This window comes from Lissotriton vulgaris, chromosome 12 (assembly GCF_964263255.1).
Source record: "Lissotriton vulgaris chromosome 12, aLisVul1.2, whole genome shotgun sequence".
Classification (NCBI taxonomy): Eukaryota; Metazoa; Chordata; class Amphibia; order Caudata; family Salamandridae; genus Lissotriton; species Lissotriton vulgaris.
The window spans coordinates 768,502,694-768,528,819 of record NC_141700.1 but is presented as its reverse complement, the minus strand read 5'-3'; the positions used below and the strand labels follow the sequence as shown (position 1 = coordinate 768,528,819).

Below are 26,126 nucleotides of genomic sequence, written 5' to 3'. Positions count from 1 at the left end.
GTCAAATGCGTCTCGCGCCCGGGGCTCCTGTGAGCGGTGTGGAGCCCCGGGGCCGCGCCAGCAGGAGGTTGGGCGCCGCGTGCTGAGAGCAGAGTCCCCGACATTGGCCAGGTAAGTTCCAAAAGGCTGGGGGGGCTTGGTGCACTTGTGTGTGTGCGTGTATGCTCGTGTGTGTATGTATGTGTGCGACGGTGACGGCGGGGGAGGGAGGGAGGGAGGGGGGGCCTCGGTGCACTTGTGTGTGTGCGCGTGTGTGTGTATGTGTCAGGGGGGGTGTCTCTGTATGTATGTATGTGCGTGCGTGCATGGGCGCTTGTGTGTGTGTATGCGCATGCGTGTGTGGTGCTTGAGCTTCCCAGGAGACAGCGCCTGGCCACAGCGCGCGTTCCCGTTTCAAATCGGCTCCAAGGATGCGCGCGGCCGAAACTGTCTCCTGGGAAGCACACTCGCTAACAAAAGATCTCGGCGAGACGCGCTTCCGCGCGTTTAGCCGAGACCTAAAAAGCAAATGTATCTGTTACTAACTTAGCTCTCTACACAAAGTGAAAGCCAGTCTCCATGAAATAGACTTCAGAACTAATGTAAAATCCTTGATCCTGCCAAACCTCAAAAAAAGCAGCCCTATAATAACTGGCGTGGAGTTTAATGCAACACTTCCAGTGAAGACCCTGTGGACCTACAAATTGTTGTATATATTTAAAACACTTCAAACTTTTGCACAAAGGCACTATTTCAGTCTCCATGAAATACACTTCAGAACTAATGTAAAATCCTTGATACTGCCAAACCTCAAAAGAAGCAGCCCTATAATAACTGGCATGGAGTTTAATGCAACACTTCCAGTGAAGACCCTGTGGACCAACAAATAGTTGTATATATTGAAAACACTTCAAACTTTTGCCCAAATGCACTATTCAAATGCAGATAAGAAGGCAGTAAAGATCCTCTTGCACTTATAAGGGAAAGCACCATCTCAGTTACTCAAATAATTGTTTTTATGTATCAAACTTCTCAATGTCTTACACGGGCACAAAAAACTGCCATGGTGATCATCTGACAATTAATTCTTTGTGAAAACCTCTCATATTATCTGGTGTACAGAGAAGGGGAAATCTCCTCTCCGCAGGAAAATATCCCTCTGTTTTAAATTAGATTGGATGTGAACAGACTATTCATTTTCAGAAACACTCTTCTGGGACTGTGCATGTAAATGACTACTCTTTGTAGTGGTTTTGTTGATTACTTAGGTACATTTTAAAGACTTCCAATCCTTTGTGTAGCAGAATGGTCTCAGCCCTAGGCAGACCTATGGATATGAAAAAAGTAATGGACGAGAGAATACCATTTCAGCTACTCTCTCTCTCTGTGCAGGTTCAAATCTCACTCTCTCTTTTTTTCAACTGTGCAGAAAAAGGTCTCTCCACTGAGACTTTTCTGGTGAATTAGAAATAGACCCTTAGAAAAGAATGCTCTCAAAATTACAGTCACTTGTAGATTTTAAAGAACTTTTCAAACTAAAAAAAATATTTCACTGCATTCAAGGAGTCTACCTCAAGAGTATAAGAAAGTAACTGGTTTCAGAAAAGTGGTGTTTCTAGGATTTCTGGTGAATTGTAAAGCTTTCTTCAGAGGTGTTTTCCCATGCAGTTCTAGAAATACTTTTTACAAACTGCAAAGCTACCAGAGTGTCCACAGTAAAGAGAAAGCATTTTCCTGCAGATCATGAAAATGTTTGATTATAAATAAATAAATAAACAGACTACATCTCTACACTGGAATACACTGCAGAGAATGATTAGTTACTTGCACTAAAGCGGCTAAATGGGTCACTACAAAAACCACCAGAGAGAAACCACACGTGATCGCTAGCAGGAATGCAAACTGTAATCATGTGACAAACGAAGAAAAAGGCAATAATTGGATAACATGAGGAAAGTCAAAACTGAAGTTTAACGAATGCATCCTATGCAACTGCTAGAATATTTGCAAGCTCAACATAGCTACCTCTATAGTTGATACCATGACGGAGTCCTTAAGTGATTACATTCAGAATACAAGTTAAAGAAACACTTATCATTAAATATCTAAAATGCATCACCTTTAACAATAAAAATCAAGTTGTTCACAAATACAAACTATCTTATAGGTAAAACACAATAAAAAGGGCCAATTCTAATTCCAGACACCGTCTACATCAAGGAATTTCTACATTGCCACATATATTTCTACAATTCCAGAAGGGATAGCCCATTTTTCCACTTAACCAAAGTTCACCTGGAAGGAACTGCATCCACAGTGATGGGGCAGTCACGGATCTCTGGATCTCACACTTTCAGAAAAATGATTGCTGATTCAGTAGTTCACCACTTTGATTGCTTTATGGATGCAGTTTTCATTTTATTTCCTATACATACAATACCTTCCTCAAAGCACCTTACAAAAGTTATAAAGTCACCAAAAAATGTAATAAAAAGAAAAAGATGTTTTTACAAGCAAATATTAAAAACTTGAAGGAGGATAGTTAATCCAGGAGAGCTTGGAGAGAAGCCACCGCAAGATAGAAGCAAGCAGTGGAACAGTGGGGAAAAAGGCCTAGGAAACAGGAGTGACCAAAGGTACTCAAAATAAAGGAACATTTTAACTGAAAAACAGAGTCAATGAAGACTTCTCAGATGAAGGGGGAGATTTAGAAGTATGATGGAACATACACATAATGAACACCACTGGGAAAAATAGACTGAAACCGCATGAGTTAAGAGATCGACATGAATTGGACTATTGCATCGGGTGAACATAAGTCACTTAAGCAGTTTAAAAAAAGATAATATTACAAGGTGAGAAACAATGTTCTTTCACAGTTAAAGGCAGCAGACGTGGGTGTGTGATTGGGGGTATGTTGATATTCAATCTTGAAATATGCAGGGAAGATGAAATTGAAAGGTAAGAGTGGGAGCAAAGAAAAAACTGGTGGACCAATGGACACAAACATTATTGAATGGTTAATAAACAGGAGTTATGAGGATGTCCATGCTTTGGAAACATTTAGATGCAGGCACTGAGGTCCCCCCAAATTCCCCAGAACAATTCAGCACTGACAGACAAGAGCCCCCTTTCTACGAGAAAAAAACACAAACATTGCATGAACTTTGCTTTTCAAGAAGTCATAGATATTAGGAGTAACAATAAAATTAGCTGTCCCATCGAGATTTAAAAGCAAACTCCTGCTTCTATGGTGGGGTGGGGGGGGGACCTCCACAGCAGGTTAAAAGACAGTAATATGGACCTGTTCACCATCCTTTAAACTGTTTATCAACACCCTTCCCACCTTCAGTTCATTCCTTCTCACCTGGCAGCATAAGTAGATCCCGGAAGCGGGCACAGAGAGAATGGTATTCACAAGTTTTCACAGTATGCACTTCCACAGGTGGTGTCCAACTCACACTCTCTTTAATTCCTGTGGGCAAAAAGGCCAAGGCATCAAAATTAACTCACACAACAAAGACACTGCATGAACGGTTGTATGAAAGGCTCAACCTGTGGCCTAAAAATGCACTTTTCAGTGGGTAAATTTGCTCACAGGATGATTGAAGGTGGGACTGGCAATAAGTAATTACTTAGCAATCAACGTTATTACTGCAAGAGTGAACTGATAGAAAGGCACATAAACTGAGCATGCCACATAAGTTTACAAGAAAGGGTGATGGGTACTGCAACTTACCGTCCACCATATCTGCTTTCTCCATGTCCGCTCTGCAACGAGACTGGATGCCATCGGCACCTGCAGCTGGGACATCATTTGTCACTATGGTGACCTAGAAAGAAAGACACAAACATTGGACATGGTAAAAAAACAGAATAGGCATTATCAATGAAGATGCTTAAAGCAGTTGATACAATGGTGGGTAGTACCGGGGATAAGGTGGAAAAACATAAATGGGAAATGAGGAGACAAAGGCATACAGAGGGGGTGGATAAGAGAAAGAGTAGGAAAAACTGGTGGTATGAAATTCCTGTTCCCACACACATTTGGAGAGGAGTTTGTTTATGGTCTTTGTCAATTATTTTACACTTAGTTGTGTCAGTCCTAGAATGTCTGTGTTAATTATCCTAATTGGGAATATGTAAACACTGAAGCGCTTAGGAAGAGGAGGCAGGGGGTTGAGGGTGGGTGGCAAAGAGAATACTATTTCAGGGAACTATCTTTACCAGTCACCAATTTGCTAAAGAACATTTATTAACAATCTCGGGTCATTACAATTTTTGCTGAGTCAGCAGACAATATGGTCAGCATTCGGAAATCGACAAAACAATCCCGACCCCTTGTGGCACTATAGCAAATCTTACAGGCTTGCTTGTATAGACTCATCTGCCACAGTAAATACACTGGAGAAGCTGAAAAAGTCCAAGGTGACTTGTACAATGAAGTCGCTGAGAGCCGGGATACGTGGACCCTAATAGGTGATTAATCAGGGCTGGATCCCTGAAGACTGTTTGACTACAGGACTACCCCCTACTCAGTGTTCCTATGTGATACGACTAGTCAACCACAGCAGGGTTGGACACAAAGCTGATACACCGGATTCAGGATGAGTATATTTCAGACCGGTTTTTAGAAGAAGCTATCTGCACTTTATATCACAATAAGGTAGTACCTTACTGCAATCTAGGGAGGAAATCCTAGGACCCAGATGGGCCAATCTCAATAGGCTGAAACATGTTGGCAGCAACATTAGGGACACAGGACCATTAAATTCTCACAACCCCATTACCTTTCTTTCTTTTAATATCCACTGAAACTCCGCGAATAAAGGGATACCTGGAGTTTTCGGAGGAGTTTTAATCTTTAGAACCCCCTGGCCTATTCTCTTAAGTGCTCCCTGAAATACAGTTGAGCCCACCCTGACCTTTCGGAGTCGAAACTGAGGCCACGAAACAAAGTAATTTGCCGAATATCTCACATTTTGGTGAAGACGGTCAGACGGCACTAGGTATGGGTCTTCTCCAGTACGCCACAATATACACAGGAAAGTGGGGAGGGAACAGGCGTGGCTTTGAGGCTCAGTCAATGTACAGTGTTTACCTTGAGGGAGCAAGCAACGGCGCCATCTGTTTCCAAAGCGCAAGCGCGATAATTGCAAACAGATGGCTCCGCTGCTCGCTCCTACAAGGTTAACGCCGTACATGCACGAGTGCTCATTGGAAACAGTGCAGAACATGCACGAGTTTCCCAAAAAGTCCGGAGTGATTCCAAGAGGTCATTCCAAAGCAGTGGTTACACACTGCGTAGGCAAGACCTAAAAAGGAACACTTTTCTACAAGCAGCACATACCAGTCGTGATTGCAGTAAAAGCCGCAAGGCATAAAGTCTTGAGACTAAGGCAGAGAAATGTTCCCCAAAATAGGAGAAAATGTTATCATAGTGCTGCTGAGTTTACATCCAGCGCCTACGTGATGGTGTGCACAAGGTCACTTGGGTCCACCTCGTGAGGATGTTCTGCTATTGCAGTATAGTGATAAAACACGTTACCAATATGTGGGAGCCATCATCCATTAGAATACAGTGTTTAGTGGGAAATTAGCAGGTACTGAACGAAAGAAAGAAGGGGACAAGAGTGCAGACAATGAAAACGCAGGACGTGGCACAATAGATAAAAACATGAGAAACGAAAAACAAAATTGGTGGCGAAGCAGGTACAGCAAGGAGAACCTAAACAGAGTAGCAGTACACAAGAGGGGCAAATGAGTACACACATTGGGTAAAGGAGAAAACAAGAACAGGGCAGAAAGACTTGATATGGAGTAAAAAGAGGCATGAAAGGGGAACGAAGCAGGTGGAATAAGAGTAAAAGGGGTGGTGATTAAAAATAGGGAGAGAAATTCTGGGAGTCAGTCAAGGGAGAGATAGAATGAAAGTGTTAAAAATCAGGAATAACAAGGAGGAAAACTGTTAAAGAGAACTTGAAGCAACAGAGTCCCGTGGGGTGGGAAAACAGAGATGGGGTAAAATGGACACCAAAAGGATGGGAGGAATAACAAAATATAGCAAATGAGGAGACCAGTAGGGCGTGGGACCCAGAGGAATGTAAAGCACAAGAAAGAGCAGGAAGAGCCACAGATACTCACCTGCTCACACTGGCCATACAGGTCGATAAGCAGGAAACAAGGGTTCGGCATGTCCTGAGCTGCTACGCCCTGGTCCATTCCATTCACAAAGAGATGTAGGCAATTGTTCCCATCCACCAGAAGGCCCAGAGCAGTCCCCTCAGGACATGTGTCCAGGTTTGGGCCATAGTTCTCGACAATCTGAGCAGTAGAAAGAAACCGGTGAGGGGGAGGGAAGACAACCCAATCATAAGCCAATATTCCATCTCTGTACCCCATTTTCACACCAGCTGAATCACTTTGCAGACTCTGAAGGATGCTCCTTTTTTGTAACCTTGACACTTTCCCTTTTAAGCTTAAATTCATGAATGGCTCACCATAAATTCCTCAGATGTACTTGGGGTCAATCAAGGATTCATCACCACGTCAACAAAAGGATGTTTGGGATGGGTTTGTCTAGTTATTGTATGAAAGCTGTTCACAAGATGGTAAGTGAAAGCAAAATACTCCCCAATGAACACTAAAACAGACGGAAGCTAAGTCTTCATCTAAAAAATACACAAAACGCAAAATACAACAGCTCAGAGTCTGGTCAAGATGAGCTTCTTTGTTGTTAGCACCCAACAAAGAAATCACTGCGAGCAGAGGGAAACATAAAATGACATGGGGCCTCTTTCTTCATTTTCCGAGTGTATACTCCAGTAATCAGCTGAGTTACCAGTCACTCTAGACGCACTCTACAACAACCTTCAGGGGGTTAAGTTAGCCTATAAAGATACACACACCGCTCACCTTCTGAAAGCCAATTCAGTTCCTCAAGAAGCACATTCCAGCAATCTTCAAGGAGTTAAACTAGCCACTAATTTATACTCAGTAACCATTAGAGTTGTTGTCCCTTCAGATGTGTAAACACCAAAATTCCTCAGCGTTCGTTCAGCCCACAAGAAACACTCCACTACACTTCAGCAAGTAAGCCCATCCCAAAAGATGTACATTCCGCTAACCTTTAGAGAGTTGTGGAATACGGAGTCACGTTGTATCAACCAGCTGGATCGCTTTAATGAACAGGCAGTGGCAGGGAAGTTCAGCCGCTCTGGTGGGCACCCAATGACACCCAGGGAAAGTGAGGACGTCCACTGAGGGTTCAGGGAATCAACTCGCACCTTAAACAAGGACAAAGCATGAAATTGAATGGAATAAATACAGGTAGAGTTGAAGTGGAGGAAAACAAAAAAGCACAGGGCAGTCACAGGTAGACTGTGAGGTCTGAGAAGACAAATGTGGCACCCACAGGTGCAAAAACAGAGCAAGAGAAATAGAGGGATTTTTTTTTATAAAGTAAAAATGGTACCTCACTTGGGTGGGTGGGCCTAGTGCCCGTGACGGGAAACGGCCCAAAAAACAACGTGGACACATCACATTTTTCAACAGAAAACTGATCCTTCTTTTTTTTTTTGCAATGTGTCTAGCTGGGGATTTGGGACCCTAGCTCGGCCGCCACCAAGGAAACCCTAGCAAACCTGCATATTTGTGAAAACTAGACATCCAGGGGAATCCAGGATGGGGTGACTTGTGTGGCTCTCACCATGTTCTGTTACCCAGAATCCCTTGCAAACCTCAAACTTTGTCAAACAAAAACATATTTTCCTCACATTTATGTGATGGAAAGTTCTGGAATCTACTTGGAGCCACAAACTTCCACTTACCCAACATTCTCCCAAGTCCCCCGATAAGAATGGTGCCTCACTTGTTAGGGTAGGTCTTTTTCATTTTTTTTATTTTTTTTTATTTTTATTGCTTGAAAAGCAAAACATTCAATTGGGAAAAGGAGTCGTAAGTACATAGAGTGTGTTAAAGTGCGGGCAGCAAGGTACAGCAATGGGCAGAAGGTATTGTAGCAGACTCCTCAACGAGAAACATTGATTCACAACAATATCACGTATATGCAACACATACGTCAATTCCAGTACAAACATAATCGTCAGGAGTGGATTAGGCATCACAGTTATTAATGGTTTGGTTCTGTCCTGCCGTGTGAAAGATCTAGTCTCCCCCCATCTGCGTCCAAGTCCAGATTGTAGTATTCTATCCATGGGGTCCAAATTTTGGGGAATTTACGCGGGCTACCCCTCGCCTTGTAAATCACTTTCTCCGCAATGTTTGGCTCGGTCTAGGGCCCGCGGCAGTAAATGGCCCAAAACGCAACGTGGACACATCATATTTTTACACAGAAAACTGACCCTTTTTAGGTCTCTCTATCGAACACAGCGCATGCGCTGCTTCGCCTTGCGAGCCTCTATTGTTGGCGCTTTCTGTGCAGAAGGGAGACCGGAGATGGCACGCATGGACAGGAGATGTGCATGCGTATGGACAGGAGATGTGCATTCCGTACGCGTGCACATCTCCTGTCCCCGGAGGCTGGCAGCGCGCGCATCTCACACTTTGTTTCCCTTCCCCCGTCAGCTCCACGGAGCCAGCTTGTTTAAGTATTACATGCACTTCCTGATGGCAGAAACAGCGAAATTGTATTATCTTCCCCCCTTCCCTGCCTTCTGCCACCTCCTGGGCACCCGCCTGGTCAGGCGTCATTGCCTACCATCGGATGCTGTCACACGCCACGGCGAGCATGCAAAGGCTGTCAGGTGTCAGGTGCTTTATCTGCAGAACCATATCCCATGAAGATAATGTAACATCGTAGTATTCCATTGGTATCGATAAAAAGTGCTAGGTTTCGGAATAGTCGGTTATAAGTGGAACTTTGGCAATCCACTACAGTCGGGTGTCGTGTAGTGAATGTTCACTTGAAGACACCAGGGTAGAAATTTATTACATTATGCAGCAAGAGTAGACTACGATATTAGACCCTTTTGATTGATATTAAATTGTATAGTCTCTGGAAAACCACTCTTAGACCCTTAGCACCAGTGATACAGTGACGCCCTTGAACAACATATTGGACCATCTCTTTACAGCCTTGCTGGAGGCAGTCTTGAGGCGTTTTTAAGCTCAATTTTAATTCAAGATGTCGTCCTAATTGACTGGTGAAATATGAGAACATAGGATATTGAGGTCTCCTCGAAGTAAACACATAAGGTATATTGAAATGACTGATTTGTATACAAGTACAAATGTATCCGGTGGCTATAGTTCAGGAATATCTTAAAATTAAAAACATTTTTATGTTCCTCATATAGGACCGCTTCAGTAGAAACAAACTTGCATCTATATCAACATTGATGCACATCAAATTGAATATTTAGGGTAAGATGCTAATGACTTGCAGTGGTTCTCTCGTTGATAGATAGACCTTGAGAATTATAATTGATACCATAATATTGCCCTGTTCTTTGACAGAGAGCAGAAACAATATTGGGTGCAAATGTTCATTACAATTTTTATATCTATTGTTGGAGAAATAGTGAAAGTAAGTACTCTATGATGGATTGCAATTTAAAGGCAACTTCTGGTCTATTTGACATTTACATTTCTGAGAAATGAATGGTGTCTTTATGATGAACTTTTATTCAGTTTTTCTCTCATTTTAAATAGCTTTTCTTGTTACATCTTTGGTGGTGGTGATCTAAAAAGCTATCCTTGGTGGCGTAGTTACAAGAATTATTGTATTCACTCACTCTGCCCTTAGTAAGTAGGGGTAGGAAGATAATAGCAACTTCTTAATAATTGTTAGGATACACTTTTCGGTGTTGTGCACTATTTGGAGAACTGTGGCACCGTTGGTTTTAACTTCACTGTGCTTGTACATTGGAGTTTGTGCTTGCAGGTCTAATTGATATCATTTTACGGTCAAAGCATGGGCTGTGAATTTATTGTATTTATACTTTTTTAGCTATCCCCTGGTTGTAGAGATACTGGTCTGTTATCTGGCGGGTCCCGATGAAGGTGATGCTCATCCTTCTCTAAACCACCGAAACGTGTTGACCAATGCTATTCAGATCCTGCTATATGCAGTTGCCCTAAATGGTAGAGGAGACTGAAACCATTTCTATGTCTCCTACTTTCCAGATATATGTAGTTGCGAAGGAGTATGAGTGTAGTTTAAGAAGTATGAATGTATGAGAGTCTGTTGTAATGCTTTTTTGTTGTTTCTTTACCTAAGGGTGTATGCTGTTGATACATGAAGATGTCATCATACTGTAAAGTTATATCTATATGTTTATAATATTTATTTGAGATGTTCAAATGATAAAAAAGGATACAAAAATAATTTTGATAAAAAGAAAGAAAATAAACAAAGTTAAGAATTATAAATATGTATATGTTTTGGGATTTTGTTATGGTCTCAAAGTTTATCTGAAATTGGCTAATACCGGATTGGCTTATTTAACTTACCTATAAGTCCCTAGTATATGGTCCAAGAGGTACTCAGGGCTAGACAGTATAATGTCATTAGAGAATTCCAGCACTTAATTGTGCCACCACTACTGTGATAAAAGTGAAAATGTGGCTTTAGGCCTGCTACTGGCAGCTTAGTTGGGTAGTGTTACAAGTGCCAAATCGACATGGCAAAATAAATCCTTTTGTCAGGTTAAAACCTTTCCTTCAAGAATAATAAGCCACCCCTAGGGAAGGCCTTCATAGCCCACCAGACTAAATAGCAGGGTGGAGGCATTCCCTTAATTATTCCCTTTACTAGATTGCAGAAATCCCTGAGCATATACAACGAATCTGATGGCAAGGACTGTATCAGCGGTTTTTAAATTTTGCTGCCAGGCTGGGAAGCGAACCTATTGAAGTCCACGTCTGGAATTATAAGGCAAAATATGATTCAGCCGCCTGCTATTGGAGCAATATTTGGAGCTAATTGGACGCCCCCAAATTACAAGCGGCAAAAAATAAGTATTTCAGGTGATTATCATCAGGTCCTAGGAATGTTTGCAATTTTATTATACATGAAGTGTTAGGCCTGGGATATATTGCAGGCGCCTTTGCACTTTGCCCCTTCATACAATGGATTTCAATCTTGCTCAATGCGGAGAAAGAGCTTAATCGTGCAATAGTAAGGAACTGCAGAAATCTAGAGGGCAGTCATGGGATCACATAGTTAAAATATGGAAGGTTAGAATACACAGCCTTGGATCGCATTGAATTGTTCGACACTCCCAAACTGATTGTTTAGAGTGGACCTGAACTTGGGCAATGAAAGATTTTTGTCCCTCACTAGGGTGAAAAGAGAATCAAGAGAATAGCATAAATCTTGTGTCCGTGCTCATGCCATATTGAGAACTTCTTCGTTTGTTGAATCATATTTAACATTGGCATGGGTGAGAGTTATGAATCATCGATATTTATCGAGGTTTAGGCTAAATTTAGTTCACTGCCTGCTAGCTACTCGTATGAGGTGGTACAAATTAACATATTTGGTTCATTGCCCATGTGATTCATTCTCTAATTAAGATACTTGGCATCTTTGATGCTCTATGGGTTTTATTACAATCTATATTTTAAACATATTGTTTCTTTGTTAAAAGACATGAATTTTACCACGTGAAGGATATGCTCTCAAATGGGTATACCACTAAAATGCTGTCCTGACTTTATGGAGATTTGGAAAGGAATATCCCCCCCCGCTACCCACAGCACAACTCCTCTGTACACAGAAATGGGCAGAAGACGTTGGCCATGAACTGACCAAGGCAGACAAGATTTTGATCTGGAGAGGTGCAACAAAATCTTCAGTGTCTCTTCAAAACAGGGCCCAATGCCTTTAAAATTATGTTGTGATGGTATATGACCCCCCCCAGTTACCTGAAGGCGAACAATAACAGCCGCAAGATTGCTGGAGGGGATGTGGTGTGGGAGATACTTTAGGAAGCTGGCTCTCTATATGTGTATCAAAATGAGGCATACTGTGCAGGAGTCTAGGCAACCCTTATTGGTTACAGTGGCGAAAATGATAACACTAAATGCGTTCTTTTGTGGTACTGCGGGCGAGCAGTTGAGATTTATCAAAGAGTAGTGCTAAGCATTTGTTCTAGTCACAGAGGTAAAAAATGAGACACACACAAGAATAAATCTAAGACCAATGTAGGAAAATGAATCATATTTTTATATACATTTTGATACCAAGAACTTCGTAAGCAGGTAAGTACTTTTTAAAATATCAACTTTCACAGGTAGGTAAAATGTTCACTTAAATGCATCTTTACGCTTAATGCTTTCCTTTGGAGTAAAAAGACATATACGGTATAGAAGTACACGCAATAGGTTTCCAGGGGTCCCCTTCAGAACTTAAGGTGGTAGGGGTGTAAGGCCTAAAGTACCACCAGCACTTATAGTTTACCTACTCTGGGACATCCGGGAGCAGAGGTGATGGTCGGTTTGGTAGCCTTATGTGCTATACCTAAAGGATGGGGACACCTACAAGCAAGCTGAAGATTGGGACTTCAGGACACATTGGGAGCTCCCAACGGGGGGTTCGGTTCACAAGGGTCTTTGGAGCAAAGCAGTACGGCCGGTTCTCCGGTGCAGAGAGGTTAGGTCGGCTGGGCTAGTGTGTCATAAAACTTTGCGGTTGTCAGTCTCGCCAGTTGAGTGTGCCAAAATCAGGCAGCTGACCTACTCTGGAAGTGGGTCTCTGCGGTGGGGAAGCTACTCGGCGGCTGCTCAGTCTCGGGGTCGTTGGAATCTGCATTGAACTCAAGCAGGCCTTGGTTGCTCCAACGGGTCCTGTACCCCTAGTATGGATGCTGTGCAGCTCCCGTTGGTCCCAGCTTCTTCTCACTTGGTGGGGAGACCGATCAAAATTTCTGCAGCACGGTGGCCTCTTCCTTGGCAGCTGCTGCGTTGGTACGACCAGGGAGCAGCAGCATAATAAACGGGACTCTGCTATTTTGGTTTCTGCAGTCTGCAGGCTCCTCTACTCCAAGGAAGATTTCTGGCAATTTGCAAAGGGCTGGCAGTCTACCAGGGATCTTGGACGAGGTTCAGCTGCAGGACAAGTTGGTTTCTTAACGATTGTTGAGACTGGTGGAGTCAGGCAGGTTTTGACGCCAAAAACTCCTGAGCAGGTTTTCAGATCTCATTTTTGTGGCTCCACTTTGTCCTCTTCTGGGTCGATCGAACCAGATTGCCACGCAACAGGGGTGCCACCTAAATACTCAATTTAGGGGCGATGAGGGGAGTGACAGGTACTAGTCTAAGGGCTACCTACTTTTAGGGTGACTACACCCCTTATATGACCATTTCCTGGGGAAAGTGAGCATAACATTGATCCAATGAGCCTAATTCCCCAAAAACCAAGATGGTGGAACTCTATTTTTCGAGTTCACATCAGGTAGGTCCACCTTAGGGATGGAACTGGACGGATAGTGAACCTGCCTCCTGATTAGCTAATTTTCCTGCCTGTACTGGTGCCAAATGGGCCTCACGGCAAGGGTTGGCATCTCCCCGGTCTGGGGGGAAGCCCTGCTCGCATAACAAAGGCGGAGGAGGACTTTGAAGCCTCCTGCCTTGGTATGCTGATTATTAGGCATCCTGCTTTGAGGAGGTGAAAACACCTCTGGCCAGAGCAGCCATTGTTTCTGCCCTTTCAACTCACAGTCGGGTGGGATTGATCTTACTGGTCGATGCCTGTTCTTGTACCAGCACATTGTATTGAGTGTCATTGTCCTAATTGTTTTAGTGTTCATAAAATGTAATACATTTGTCATATTTTTCTAGAATTATTTTGCACATGGGTTTCTCTTTTCTTCTGTCTTTTTCTTTATATGGCTTATTTATTTAGTTCTTTCACTATTTGTTTTGTTTGTGATTTGGAATTGTTTGTGTGTATTGTGTTTTTAGGTAAATTGCTTCTTGAACCATTGTTAGGACTATACATATTCGGATTCATCTGAGCACAGGCATTACAGGCCCTGGATATGCTACGCCGCCACACCTCATTAGCAAACTTTGTGATGGTCTGTCAAAGACATCTGTTTGCGTCAGTCCCTACACAGCTGAACTCTTATCTTAAGGGGGTGATATTTTCCCCTGTACACTAGTAAACTTTTGCAAAAAAAGCTTTAGAAAAGATAAAGGAGTAACAACCGACCCATGCCTGAAGGCATGGAAAGAAAGGAACGGACATCAGAGTGCATATGTAGTGCTTATATGCAGTTCCTCTTGTCACTTCCAGAGTTGAACAACATTGGCGTGGAGCTGAACAACACCACCTGCCAGCACGGAGGAGCACTGTTTAAAGATGCCAGATGCAGTCTGATGTATTGGGAATATTCACAAGGTGAGGAATCTGCAGTTAGGGGTATTCATTAGAAATACCGGGAAAGAATACTAAGCATTCTTCACATCCTATGGGCAAAGCACATTTTATAATGTTTCATCTCCAAATTTAATGCTAGAGCTTCAAGAAGAACTGCTGACTATACAATCTTTTTTTTACCATAGCTCAAGAAGAGATGACAAAGAGGAAGCTATTAAGCACCTTCAATCAGAGAAGAAGAGATAGTTCACAGTGACCAGACAAAAGATGGCTACATGCAAATCCAGCCTATTTATCGACCAGCCATTGCTGTATCCAAAATACAAGCAGCATTCTGGTTTTATTTGCTTAACATCAACGGAGGGTAGAGGTGAGTGGAGCGGTCTTGTTGACATGTTTAGAATTTGACTGTTCTACCCTCTATATTGGTCCGGCTAATAATTACTTATTTCACTGCTTTTATTTGAAGTGGTTTTTTCTTCTTGAAAGTTCTTATAATCAAGTTACTCCCATTTAAAAAATAGGATACTGTTCTTAAAGCGCCAGACAGAAATTACTATATACCCTTAAACATTCATGTAGTAACAAGCAGGGCTACTGCTAAAATATAAAAATTAATTGTTAAGAGTGGAGGTTTCTGAAAGAGTTCTGTCTAGACAACTTCGCAAAGAGAAACTAAGTAATACTGGAATTTAATAAAATAAAATCAAGAAACGGATGGTAAGGCCATAGGCTGAGAAGGAATGTTAATACTGCTGGTGTTACAGAAAATGATGCATTTGAAAAGCAATGCTTGGTCCCCTCCCAAACCTTGGCGAGGAGGTTTTTCAAGTACCCCACAGTGCCTGCACCATTCCCCGATAAGCTCCATTATGCTTACCTGGAAGAGCTGCTGTCGAGGCAATGGCTGGGCGATGACCACAATGCCCTGGTTGTAGCTTGAGACCCGTGTGGCTGTTTGGTTTCCGTTCGAGAGAAGTATGTTCCTACCATGATTCTCCAAAAATTCCATGGTGGTCGTGATTACGGGAGCTGCCAGGGCAGTGGGGACCTCATTCTCGCACTATAAATAGAAGCAAAGGTTCAGGTCTACTAGTAGCTCATCTGCTACACTCTCCTCAGGTCCAACTAACCACCTTTGCTAACATGGCCTGGCTAATGTCTTCTGCATTGTAAAATAGCTAGGGAGAGATAATCTAAAAGAAATGTACCACAACTAATGGACCTTGCACATATGGTGCAAAAATAGAGACTGTCATTTCCTAAGAAAAGAAACACCTAGAAGAGACCCCTCTCAATGAAGGAACCATACACTAGAAGTTCTCTCTGAAGCACGGATTTAATTTACTGATGTGAAAACCTAGGACACACTAACTTTGCTCCTGTTTACACCATGTACCACTCAGCATTCAAGCACTGGATTTCCTCAGATAACAAGCTCAACCATACCCCTACATCCGGAAAGGGCACACCTAACTCTCAACCACAAATGCTTTCCAGTGGAGATTAATTACCACACAATCTAATTTGCTCACCAGAAAAGCGTCACTTAGGCAGGTGCAATTACCCAGGAAGCCTCACTCACATGTCAGGCTGACATACCCAAAGGGTGGATGCATCATACAAGCAAAACGGGATAGGATAACAAAGAAATCTTAAGCATCAATATTTGGTTACTGAAGAAACATTTATCAATAGAAGAAAATAACATAACACCGCCGCAGCCAGGCTTAGATTATCTAAAGAGCTCTCACCAACAAAATGGTGAATTTCCACAAGGTCGCATTACCATAGAAGACGAAATGAACCAAGAAACACATGAATTATATGAATGGACACATCAGTACATCAACTGTGAATATCAAGTGCATTAACAGAGACATCATACACTAACTAACAGCATCCACTCCACTAGAGAACCCTTGGCTTTATCAGTTTCCTAAAGTATCTGGCTCACTCACCGCAGAGTGCTCTTCTTCCTCCTCTTCCTCACTGCAAATCTCAGATGTAATGGATGGAGGTTTAGTGCCGTCTGATTCCTCCTGAACGGTGGAGCTGACAATTGAGACTGCAGTCACGCGGCCGTACAAATCAAGCACTACGTGCACGTTCTGAGAAAGACCAGATCATCCAATAAGAAACAGGATGTAGCAAAGAAGTAAAACAAAGTGGAGAAAACCAGGGAGAAACCAAAGAAGGGAAGTAGGGCATACAAAGCGTTATTTGGAGGGCACACCCAGTAAGAAAAATGACTATGGTGAGAGTAAGATAAAAAAGTTGAGGCAGAGGGATCACAGCTGTGAGAGCAAGATAATCAGAGACAGTGGGACAACAAATGAAGGGAAGAAGCCAAGTTTCAATACGGATTGCGGAATACCTTGGCAACACCAGAGGCAGCAGGTCCCATATCCTCGCCATCTAGCAGAATATGCATGGAATCATCTGAGCAGCGTTTTACACCAATGCGGTTGCCAATCTGTAAGAATGCAAGAAAGTTAGCCAAAGTTGAAGAATGGGTGTTAGCAATAAAAGTGAAGAGAGGAGATGAAATGAGAAGACACAGATGGAGGAAACGCATCTAGAGAAAATCTCCAGATGCGTGAGCTGCAATTGCAAATTAAAAATTCAAGGAGGAAGCCACATATAGACTAACAACCTTTTAAAATGAATGAAGGAACGCAATCAGTGTAAGCTTTGTGCTTCTCTCCAGCCTTAAAGCCACTTCATAATGCTCTTCCGTACTGTGGACAGTGTGGCGAAGCGTAAGACGTTGGCCACAGTCTGCTGTTACCAATGGTGTGAACATGAAAAGTTTGTGCATAACGGGGCCTTTCCGTTTAGAATTGAACCTGCTTTGTAATGCCTTCCTTTTCTATCTTTTGATTTTGAAGGAAAGTATCTGGAAACCTCACTTGTGAGGGACACAAAAAGTTGGCACCCTCCCTTTGGGGAGAACGGCCACTTGCCATGGGCTGAGAGACTTGGAACAGCACTTGACCAGAGATCATTGGGTTTCTGGCACCAGAACTGGTACCAGAAGGTATGAGCTCTATGGGGCTTGACTAAGACCAGTAATTCCATCTTACATACTTGAGCACAACCAATCACAAGATGGTCCTTTGTTGACAAAAAGGCATGGTACACTAGCAGTTTCGAACCTTGGAAACAGAACTTATGTAGAATCCCTGCGTACTACTTAAAGCAGCAACAAGGAAATCTTTGCATGCTGCAAGTATCCCGATGAGACGAATGGAATATACCTCTTGTTCAAACTAATATAAACACTGTTGTTACAAAATGGGCATATTTAACAATATATTCTTTCAATCCATACAGCTGTAATTTAACCCCTTTAGCGCGGCATAGAATCTGCCGCAGTGTGGACGTTTCCGTGCGCGGGCGGGACTGCGTCGGCCAACGGACGTGCGCAGCACTAGAGGGAGTGCTCGCGACGGCAGTTGGCCGACGCACTCATGCAACAGGTTAATAATTACTGATACACAGTTCTGAAACACTGATGCTATAAGCAAGTGTAGCATTGCAAAAACTGTTGTAAACAAATTACTTTTAATATTTTGAAAAGGTGAAACACTAATAAAATAAAAAGAATGAAAAAGTGAATCAATTTGTAACTGCTGAATTATTATAATTAGGGCTACCGCTTTTATTGCATTTATATTTACATTTCCATTTCTATTTATCCATGTTTATTTTTTGGCCATCTTATTGGTATTTTTTCAATATTTATTTTGTGTTTGAATACAAACTGAGATGTAAAATTATATATTTTCGCATTTATTTTACTAACATGCACTCAGTTTGATGCTTGTTGCGCTTTAGCAAACTAAGCAGTCAAATATAACAAAACACTAAACTTGCAGAGGAATATTAGCATTATATACAAATATATGTGAAGATATGCCTGTAATTAAGGAAATCTCATCCTTTTATGAACACTCATGATGTCTATCTGCTCAGTTGTTGGCACTGCATTCATGAAGAACAGCATGGAGAGCAGCTCAGAAGAAGCAACATTTTGCAAGGTTTTCCTCTTCTAAAAATAAATACAGACATGAAACACATTGTTCTCTGTTTGTATTTATCTGTACAAATCAGTAAAAACTGATGACTGTGGAAGCCATAATTATATATAATAAAAGTATTTTTTTGAATCCAAATTTAGAGAACAAACCCTAGCAAACGTAGATAGAAAAAAATTAACTCTCAACAGCTTAATTGTCGACATATTTATGACTGGTGTGTTGAACAGTCTACTGGGATAGCAATCTCTTTTAGAGACTGCACAGGTGAAGAGGAATGGATTTGGCTTTAAGGTAATCATCTTCCCAGAACGTGTAATTGACAATGTATTGTCTATGATCTTCCTCTGCTTGAATTCATTTGGAAGGGGGTGGGATTTATTTTTTCTTATTAGTGTGCTTCGTGTAGAAACTCTTTCTCACTCACTCTCTTGTTTCTAATTGCCACCTCACCTTATAAGAAGTTCCATGTCTTGGAGCTGAACTGAAAATAGTCTTCCTCATAATTCAGCAATAGACTTGCTTACACACGTGTCCAGCAATACTCAGCCCTACCCAGGTGGGGCCTCCATTTCTTATGGACTACGAGTCAAATGAGCCTGCATTTCTACAGGCAGACACGACTGCCGCCAATTATATAGCTTAGAACTATCAGATGAAAGACTCTTTTACTTACTCACTAAGCAGTACTTGCAGATACTGCAACCTTCATTCAATACTGGGTTTATCCACTGTTGCATAGCTGCAATGAATGAGCATGGCATACCCAGCTTTTAAAGCAGACTTTGACAAGGAAGCTTGCTAAAGCACCTTACATTTTCGGTCTTCTGAATATGAAATGCAACTTGGAACACAGCAAAAGGACATAAAACAAGTATTAAAAATACACTCACACCGAGGCGTTCCAAAGAGCAGCCATAGTTCTGCTTCTGAAGTATTCCATTTCTGCGGACCTCAGAGCCAGTCACTAGCCATGTGACCTTGGATCTGAAGTCTAATATAGATGACGGCAGGCCTGTAACAGTATATGGGAGATCAGCGGGGAGAAGGGTAGTTAAGCCGATGTGAAAGCAACCAGACCACTTTCCATCCAGCTCGTCTATCTTCACCTGATGAAGAAGAGCAAAGTGTCACACAAAGGGACAGATACCTGAAGTAATCAACAAAGCAAAAAAACAGAGAAGCATTAGTGGCAAGGACATACACACGAGATGTAAATAGGGAGAAAAACAACAGGGAGACACAGAGGAGTCAATATTGCCCTTACGGAGCTACAGTATCTACATTTGCAGGGAGCCGCATAAGAAAGTACACAGGAAGAAACCAACAAAGTATTTAATGGGATACAGAACACATGTTTATAAAGGTGTGGCACATGCTGAGGGATGCAGAAAAAGGCAATTGCAACAAAACTTGGAAGACCCAACCAATCACCCAATGTGAAGCTATTGCCCTTATCAGGTGCAGGCAATAAACTTGAAAACTCAAACCGAGAGGGCAGGAAGGAATGTAACCCCTGGAAAATTGGGTGGATCTACGGATGTATCTAAACAATCAAAGGAGGGAAAACAGTGGCAACCTTAATCAAGTTCACACCGAAAGGAACCATACTCCAGCATTGGATCTTTCATAGATTCACATGCTTCAATCATTCTCAGTTGTTGAGTTGGGAGTCCTAGAGTTCCACTTTAATAGCAGTATTGTCAATTTTCCTTATTAATTCTAAAAGGAGAAATGACACAAACTGCAACCAAAGAGGTGAAGGCACACTGATCACCAATTTCCTAGAGGCGACAGTATGAAACTGGACTTTTGTTGCAGTTATCCTCCTACTTTTGTCCATTTTTTTGCTGCTAGATGCTGATTTTCGACTCCGACAGTGCACTGAGACCTGCTAACCAGATCTCAGTGCCAGTGCGCTTTCCCCAAAACAAGGCGTTGTCTAATTGTGCTACAATTGGCTAAGGACATTAGCACCCCTGTAAGCCCCAAGTAAATGGTACCCCAGGTACCTAGGGCACAAGGGCTAACGAGGGCCCTAAATGGCTGCACCATATCTTATGCCATCCTAAGGTACCCACACACAGACTGCTATTGCAGGCTGCATTTCATGGTGCAAACCATGAATGAAAAAATAACATGGCACACTCCTGTGTGTCATGCCAAAGTCGCTACATACAATATTTGAAAGTCACCCCTACTGCAGGCCTTTGACCCCTAAGGCAGGGTGCATTAAATTTTATGTGGGGACATATCTGCATGAGCAGATATGCCCCTGTGATGTCTAGTTCCATTACTGAATATTGCACGTGAGCAGGGAAGCCATATTAAGGTATGTGCTAAACACAGGTCAAAACGAGTTCCTCAGCTACATAATGGCTTCACTGAAACATATGGTGTTTGGTATCAAACAACTCGTATTAATAAACCCACTCTGATTCCAGTGATGGATCTATTAATACATGCACCCAGAGGGTACCTTAGAGGTACCCCCTGAAACCTATCAGTTCTCTTGTGTGCTGGTTGACTAGTCCAGTCCAACATGCTACCACAGATGAGTTTATGACCCCCCACACCCCCTCGGGGTGAAAGTCCCCAAACGCAGAAGGTCAGGAACAATGCCTGCTCTGGAGGGAGGTATTTTAATCCTCCCCCAGGAAAGCTGGTCATTTAGCATTCCAAGGCAAGAGCTTCAAAGACCCCACGGCCTTTGGTATGCGAACCTGGCTTGCCTCAGAGATAAGTGTGATGCCAACCAACACCCAACATCCACCAACCCCGACCAGGGCCCATTTGGCACCAGGACAGGCAGGAAAATTAGAGGTCAGAGAGTTGTGTCCACCCTCAGGCTAGTTCCAATCCTAAGGTGAGCAACCTGATGTGGATAAGAAATTTAAAATCTTGGTGATGGCAGAATTAGGAACTCTAGGACAGGGTTATGCCCACTTCCCACAGGAAGTGATCAGATAGGAGGTGTAGTGACCCCAGGGGTAAGTATCCTACACTCCCCTAACACTCCTAAATCTAGCAATGAGGGGCGCCCCTAGCACCAGAAAATCAAATTCCTGCGAGCTAAGAAGAACAACATAGAAGAGCCGCAAGAAGAAAGTGCTGTGGAGAAGCAACTGACTTGATACCAACCCTGCTGGCCTGTCTGCTGTTCCTGCCAGACTGCACTAAAATAGTCTTGCCCTGCAGCTGCTGTGCCTCCAAAAGCCTAAGAGGACTGCCTGCCTTCAAAAAAGACTCAGGAACTTCCATGGAGTAGCGCAGCTGCTTCCCTACTTCCTGCAGGCACTCCAAAAGAACTGTGAAGACTCCAGACCCTGACACCAGAAAGCACAACTGCACCCTTGTCCGCTAGCCCGAGTTGAAGTGGGCCAACAGTGCCAGCATGTTCACCCGACACTCCAGAGACAAAGCCCACTGTGGGTTTGCCCCACAGTTACTCACTGATGCCGTCTGCATCCTCTTTGTGCAGGTCCCCTCTACCGCGAGTGTCTCCGATGATGGAATCCAGACGCTTCAAAACACATCTGCCCCCGGCCGCCCTAGCCCGAGAAGAAGAGGACCAGAGGTGTGCCCACATCCGAGTATCGTCAGAACTGAGCCCCTTTGTGGGTTCAGATTGACTGGTCTCCCAGTCTGCCTCTTTGCAACCGGACAATTCCAATTAAAGTGAATGGGATACCGACACCGTAACACACTGCACCGAACGACTCAGAGCATCCTGAGAACACTTGTTGGTGTGGCCTTGGACCTTTTCCCATGCTCATCTTAAGCCCAGAAGATTGGTCTCGTTAAGTCACTGTGAATTGGCTGATTGCACTATATGTTTTCCCCCATAGGATAACATTGGGCACCCGACAATGAAAAGCACCTCTGCACCCGGCCGCCCCAGTACCACCCAAGGTGACATATTTGAGCCGCATTGGACCTTGCCTCATACTCACCATAAGACCAGAAGATTGGTCCCCTAAGTCGTTAAGTGCCTGAATGGAGTACGTTTTTTCCCATAGGATAACATTACTGCCTCCAAAAATTGCACTGTCAACTTTTGAAAATTGTAAAATGTCATAACTCGAAAAGGACTTCCATGATTTCGATGATCTTGGTATCCAAATTTATATAAAATTATTTTTTATAAATTGGTGTCAGATTTCTTTATTGTGTGTCTCACTTGTTGCCTTTGTGTGTGCAATAAATGCTTAGCACTACCCTCATTCCGCCCTGATGTGTGCAGCATAGCATACTAAATATGTCACCGGATGGAGAGGATCAGTTTTAAAACACATCAAATCGCACATGGACATTGCCCCATTCCTCAGGATTCTACAATAGTGTTCCAAAATCCTTTCTTCAGAGTCCAAGACGCAGATGTGCGCCATTATTTAGGGGAAGATTTCAACTGCAAGAGTTTCCATCACAGCAGCCTTAACAGATACCTTTATTGCGCCAAGCATTTTACCCATCCCAGTAGCAACAATCAGTGTCTTCAGCTCCTAAGGCAAGCAACAGCCACATAAGAGGCCCAAATCAGACCAAGCAGGATGCCACACACAGGTAGTATCACCTACCACATTTTGTATTCATCAGTGCAACGCCATAAGAGTGGCTGATATGCCCAAACAGGATCCTGTCCTCACTGTGCCCTGCGAAGAGGCCCAAATAGGCAGAAATCAATCTGGGGTTGCTTGTGTTCTGGTTAAGAAGCGATCTATTGTGGTAGTTTGGTTTAGACTGCACCTTTTGGGGCAGGACCAGGGCTGATTTGCATATGTCTGGGTCCTATCTGAGGTGGCATGATGGACACAAAATGGTGGACTGGGATGCGGCCGGAGTTACTACCAAAAACTGAGATTAATTCAACCATTTCACCCATCACATTTTGGTGTTCTTCAAGGCTGCTGGCACCAGTCACTCCCAAGAGTTTGCATCCAGACCGATGGAAGACGAATCTCTACTTATCATCATCAATGGGCCGATATAACATCAGACAGGTGGGTTTTTGACCTTCTCTATACACTCAAATTTGTACAAAAGCCTCCACCTAGCCAAAGTCGCAAAACCTCCCATAAATATCTGCAATTATGGCAAGAGAAGATTCTTCCATGATTTCCAAGGGGATGGATGTTAGATACCATCCCCAATACCAACAAAATACAGGCTTTTACTGCATGTTTTGTATTATGCGGAACAAGGATGAGACTGTTGACGCATTTTGGACCTCCGGCAAATAAAGACCTAGAAAAACAAACCTTTCGGACGCTCACATTGCAAGAGGTGCTTCACCTGCTCCAAGATGGGGAGTACATAACATTACTAGATTTAAAGGAACCAAATTCATATCTCTAACCGTCCCTAGCATTGGAAACAACAGTGGTTCAAAACAGGTGTGAGCCACTATCAGTTTAAGGTGTTATAAATCGGTCTCTAGATGGCACCAAGGGTAAATAGAGGGTATTGCCCTTCTAGCAGCACTTCTCAGGGTAAAAAGGGGACCAAATATTTCCTTACTTGGGGGACTGGCAGGTCAAAGGCAAGTTGTCACAAACTGCAAAGCCATACATATTAATGAATATCTGATTCTATTCAAAGCTCCGGATCTCAAGCCCAGCATGACTGAGTCTCATTTGACACCGACCAAACGCATTCCGTTCCTAGAAACCATTCTGGATACAGTTTGGGGAAAAGAGATCTCATCACAGGAAAGAATTCTGAAGTTGCAAACCCTAGCTTCACAGATAAAAGGACTAAAAGCGATGCCAGCTTGCGCATTTAAATACCTTTTAAGGGTAAATTATTAATTCATTCTAATGATTCCCCACTGCAGACTAAAGATGGCTCATTTAAGGAAAGAACTAGTTGTCCAGTGGCCTTAAGTGTCAGATTCTTTTAAAGATCTAATCCAACTGAATGCCAGAGGCAAAGGAATAATGGAAGATATCACCCAAAGTGTGAACGGGATGGTCCATCCAACCAGAAGCAGCTAATTGTATGATGACAATCAATGCATCTTTACATGGATCACCTATGAAGGACATTGGTTGAAGAGAGAAAGGCAGCTTCACAAACATCCTGGAGCTCAAAGCAGTCAGGCGAATTCTTAAATCTTTCTTCCCAAGGCCGGGCTACTCTTCACTACTGGAAAGAAAATAAGACTAGATAATATATAAACACACAACATCGAACCAAATAGGCAGGTCCTTCAGAAATCTGATTATCTAGGGCACCAGTCAAGCATCTCACTAAAAGTGGAGCATTTGCCAGAGGTAGACAACTCGTGGGTAGACAGCTCATGGCAGATATGCCCAAGCAGGACGGCAGACATAGCTCATGTGTGGGAGCTGAAACAAGATCTGTTTAACATGGGTGCATCTGGCCCTGAATTTATTCACAATACTAGAGAACAAGAAATGAGGGTAAGGCATCCAGAGTGAAGGGGAGTCACACTTTTAATGTCACTGTCTTTGCATGCACTCTTCTGCAGCTTCCCCCTGTTCAGCAGCTAATAAGTCAGATCAAAATGGAATTGTGCAAAGTGATCCTCGTGCTACCAGCATGGCCTAGCCAGTATTGGTTTACTGATTTCTCCATCTATTGGAAGCTCCCTGCATTCCACTGGGCAACCGCCAAGGACTTCTATTCTGCGGGAAAGGCCAACTTTTTCATCATAACCAAGGATTTCTCAAATTGACAGCATGGCTCCTGAATACATGGAATTCTCCAACCTAGATATTCCTTCAGAATGGAGCAGGACACTACATTATGCCAGCGAGACCTCAATAACAAAAATCTATCAGTACAGGTGGAAAAGATTTGGCATACAGTGTTGTTCCAAAGGTTTCTACACCACAAACATTAGAACTGCATCAAGTACGTCCTTAGTTCTTGCAGTTGGCCAAATCTGAATTGAAACGCTCCATCAGATTTAATTTAGTAACCATTTCAAGAAATTGGCACCCCTTAGACTCTACTTTTTTTTTACGAGCCTTTAGAATCATCAAACAATCTGTTAGAGGTCTTCTGCTTATACAGCAAATTCACCCAGAATGGAAAATGAATATGAGATTGCCTTTTGAGCCCATACATAGAGCAGACAATATAAGTAAAACATGGAGCGTGCATTGTTTTTGGCCTTAACATCGGCCAGGAAAGTGGGTGAAATCCAAGCATTCACTAAAGAGCCATGTTTGCGTTTCCAAAGCTGCAGATTTATTCTGCAAACAAATCTGAAATGTATCCTAAAGGTACCAACAGGTTCCTATCTGAATGAGAGACTGCGTCTCAAGTCTAACTTTCAAAATCCTTCAACAGAGGCTGACAGAATTGGTAATTTTTGGGATTTTCCACAGCATTTGAACTTTTATCTTGGCCTAACAAAATCATTCAGGGGTTTCAAGCAATTGTTTATGACCTTTGGCCAAATGCAGATAGGTCAGCCTTTTTCCAAGCAGGAGATGAAGTGGACAACCTCCACCTGCGAGTTCAAAGATGGTGGTTAATAAAAACATCTGTGCCGCTCATTTCACAAGAAGTGCAACAGAATCGCTGTATGTTAGTGTTGCAACTATCCGATATCTGCAGGCTGGCAAAATGAACGATCTCCCACATATTTGTGAAACATTAATGCCTGTCTGTGGATATTCTGGCGATTCAGTTGTGGCATAGGCAGTCCACTGTAATATATTTTGCTAAAGTAAGCCCCTCCTGCTTACTACTCCTATTGAGCTGAATTACTGTTCTGACACAGTTGCTAAACA

General features: G+C 42.8%; 1 protein-coding gene across 2 annotated transcripts in view; it reads right to left on the bottom strand.

Moving 5' to 3' along the window:
• NEURL4 (neuralized E3 ubiquitin protein ligase 4) overlaps positions 1-26,126 on the bottom strand; it is a 165,120-nt gene that overhangs the window by 50,980 nt on the left and 88,014 nt on the right. For both annotated transcript variants that reach the window (XM_086946091.1, XM_086946092.1), the window contains exons 18-25: positions 19,257-19,472; positions 16,701-16,799; positions 16,285-16,434; positions 15,204-15,386; positions 7,107-7,265; positions 6,124-6,303; positions 3,719-3,812; positions 3,347-3,454 (exon numbers count right to left, since the gene is read on the bottom strand). In XM_086946091.1, coding sequence (XP_086802217.1) covers positions 3,347-3,454; positions 3,719-3,812; positions 6,124-6,303; positions 7,107-7,265; positions 15,204-15,386; positions 16,285-16,434; positions 16,701-16,799; positions 19,257-19,472 — 1,189 coding nt within the window. The remainder of the gene's footprint in view (positions 1-3,346; positions 3,455-3,718; positions 3,813-6,123; positions 6,304-7,106; positions 7,266-15,203; positions 15,387-16,284; positions 16,435-16,700; positions 16,800-19,256; positions 19,473-26,126) is intronic.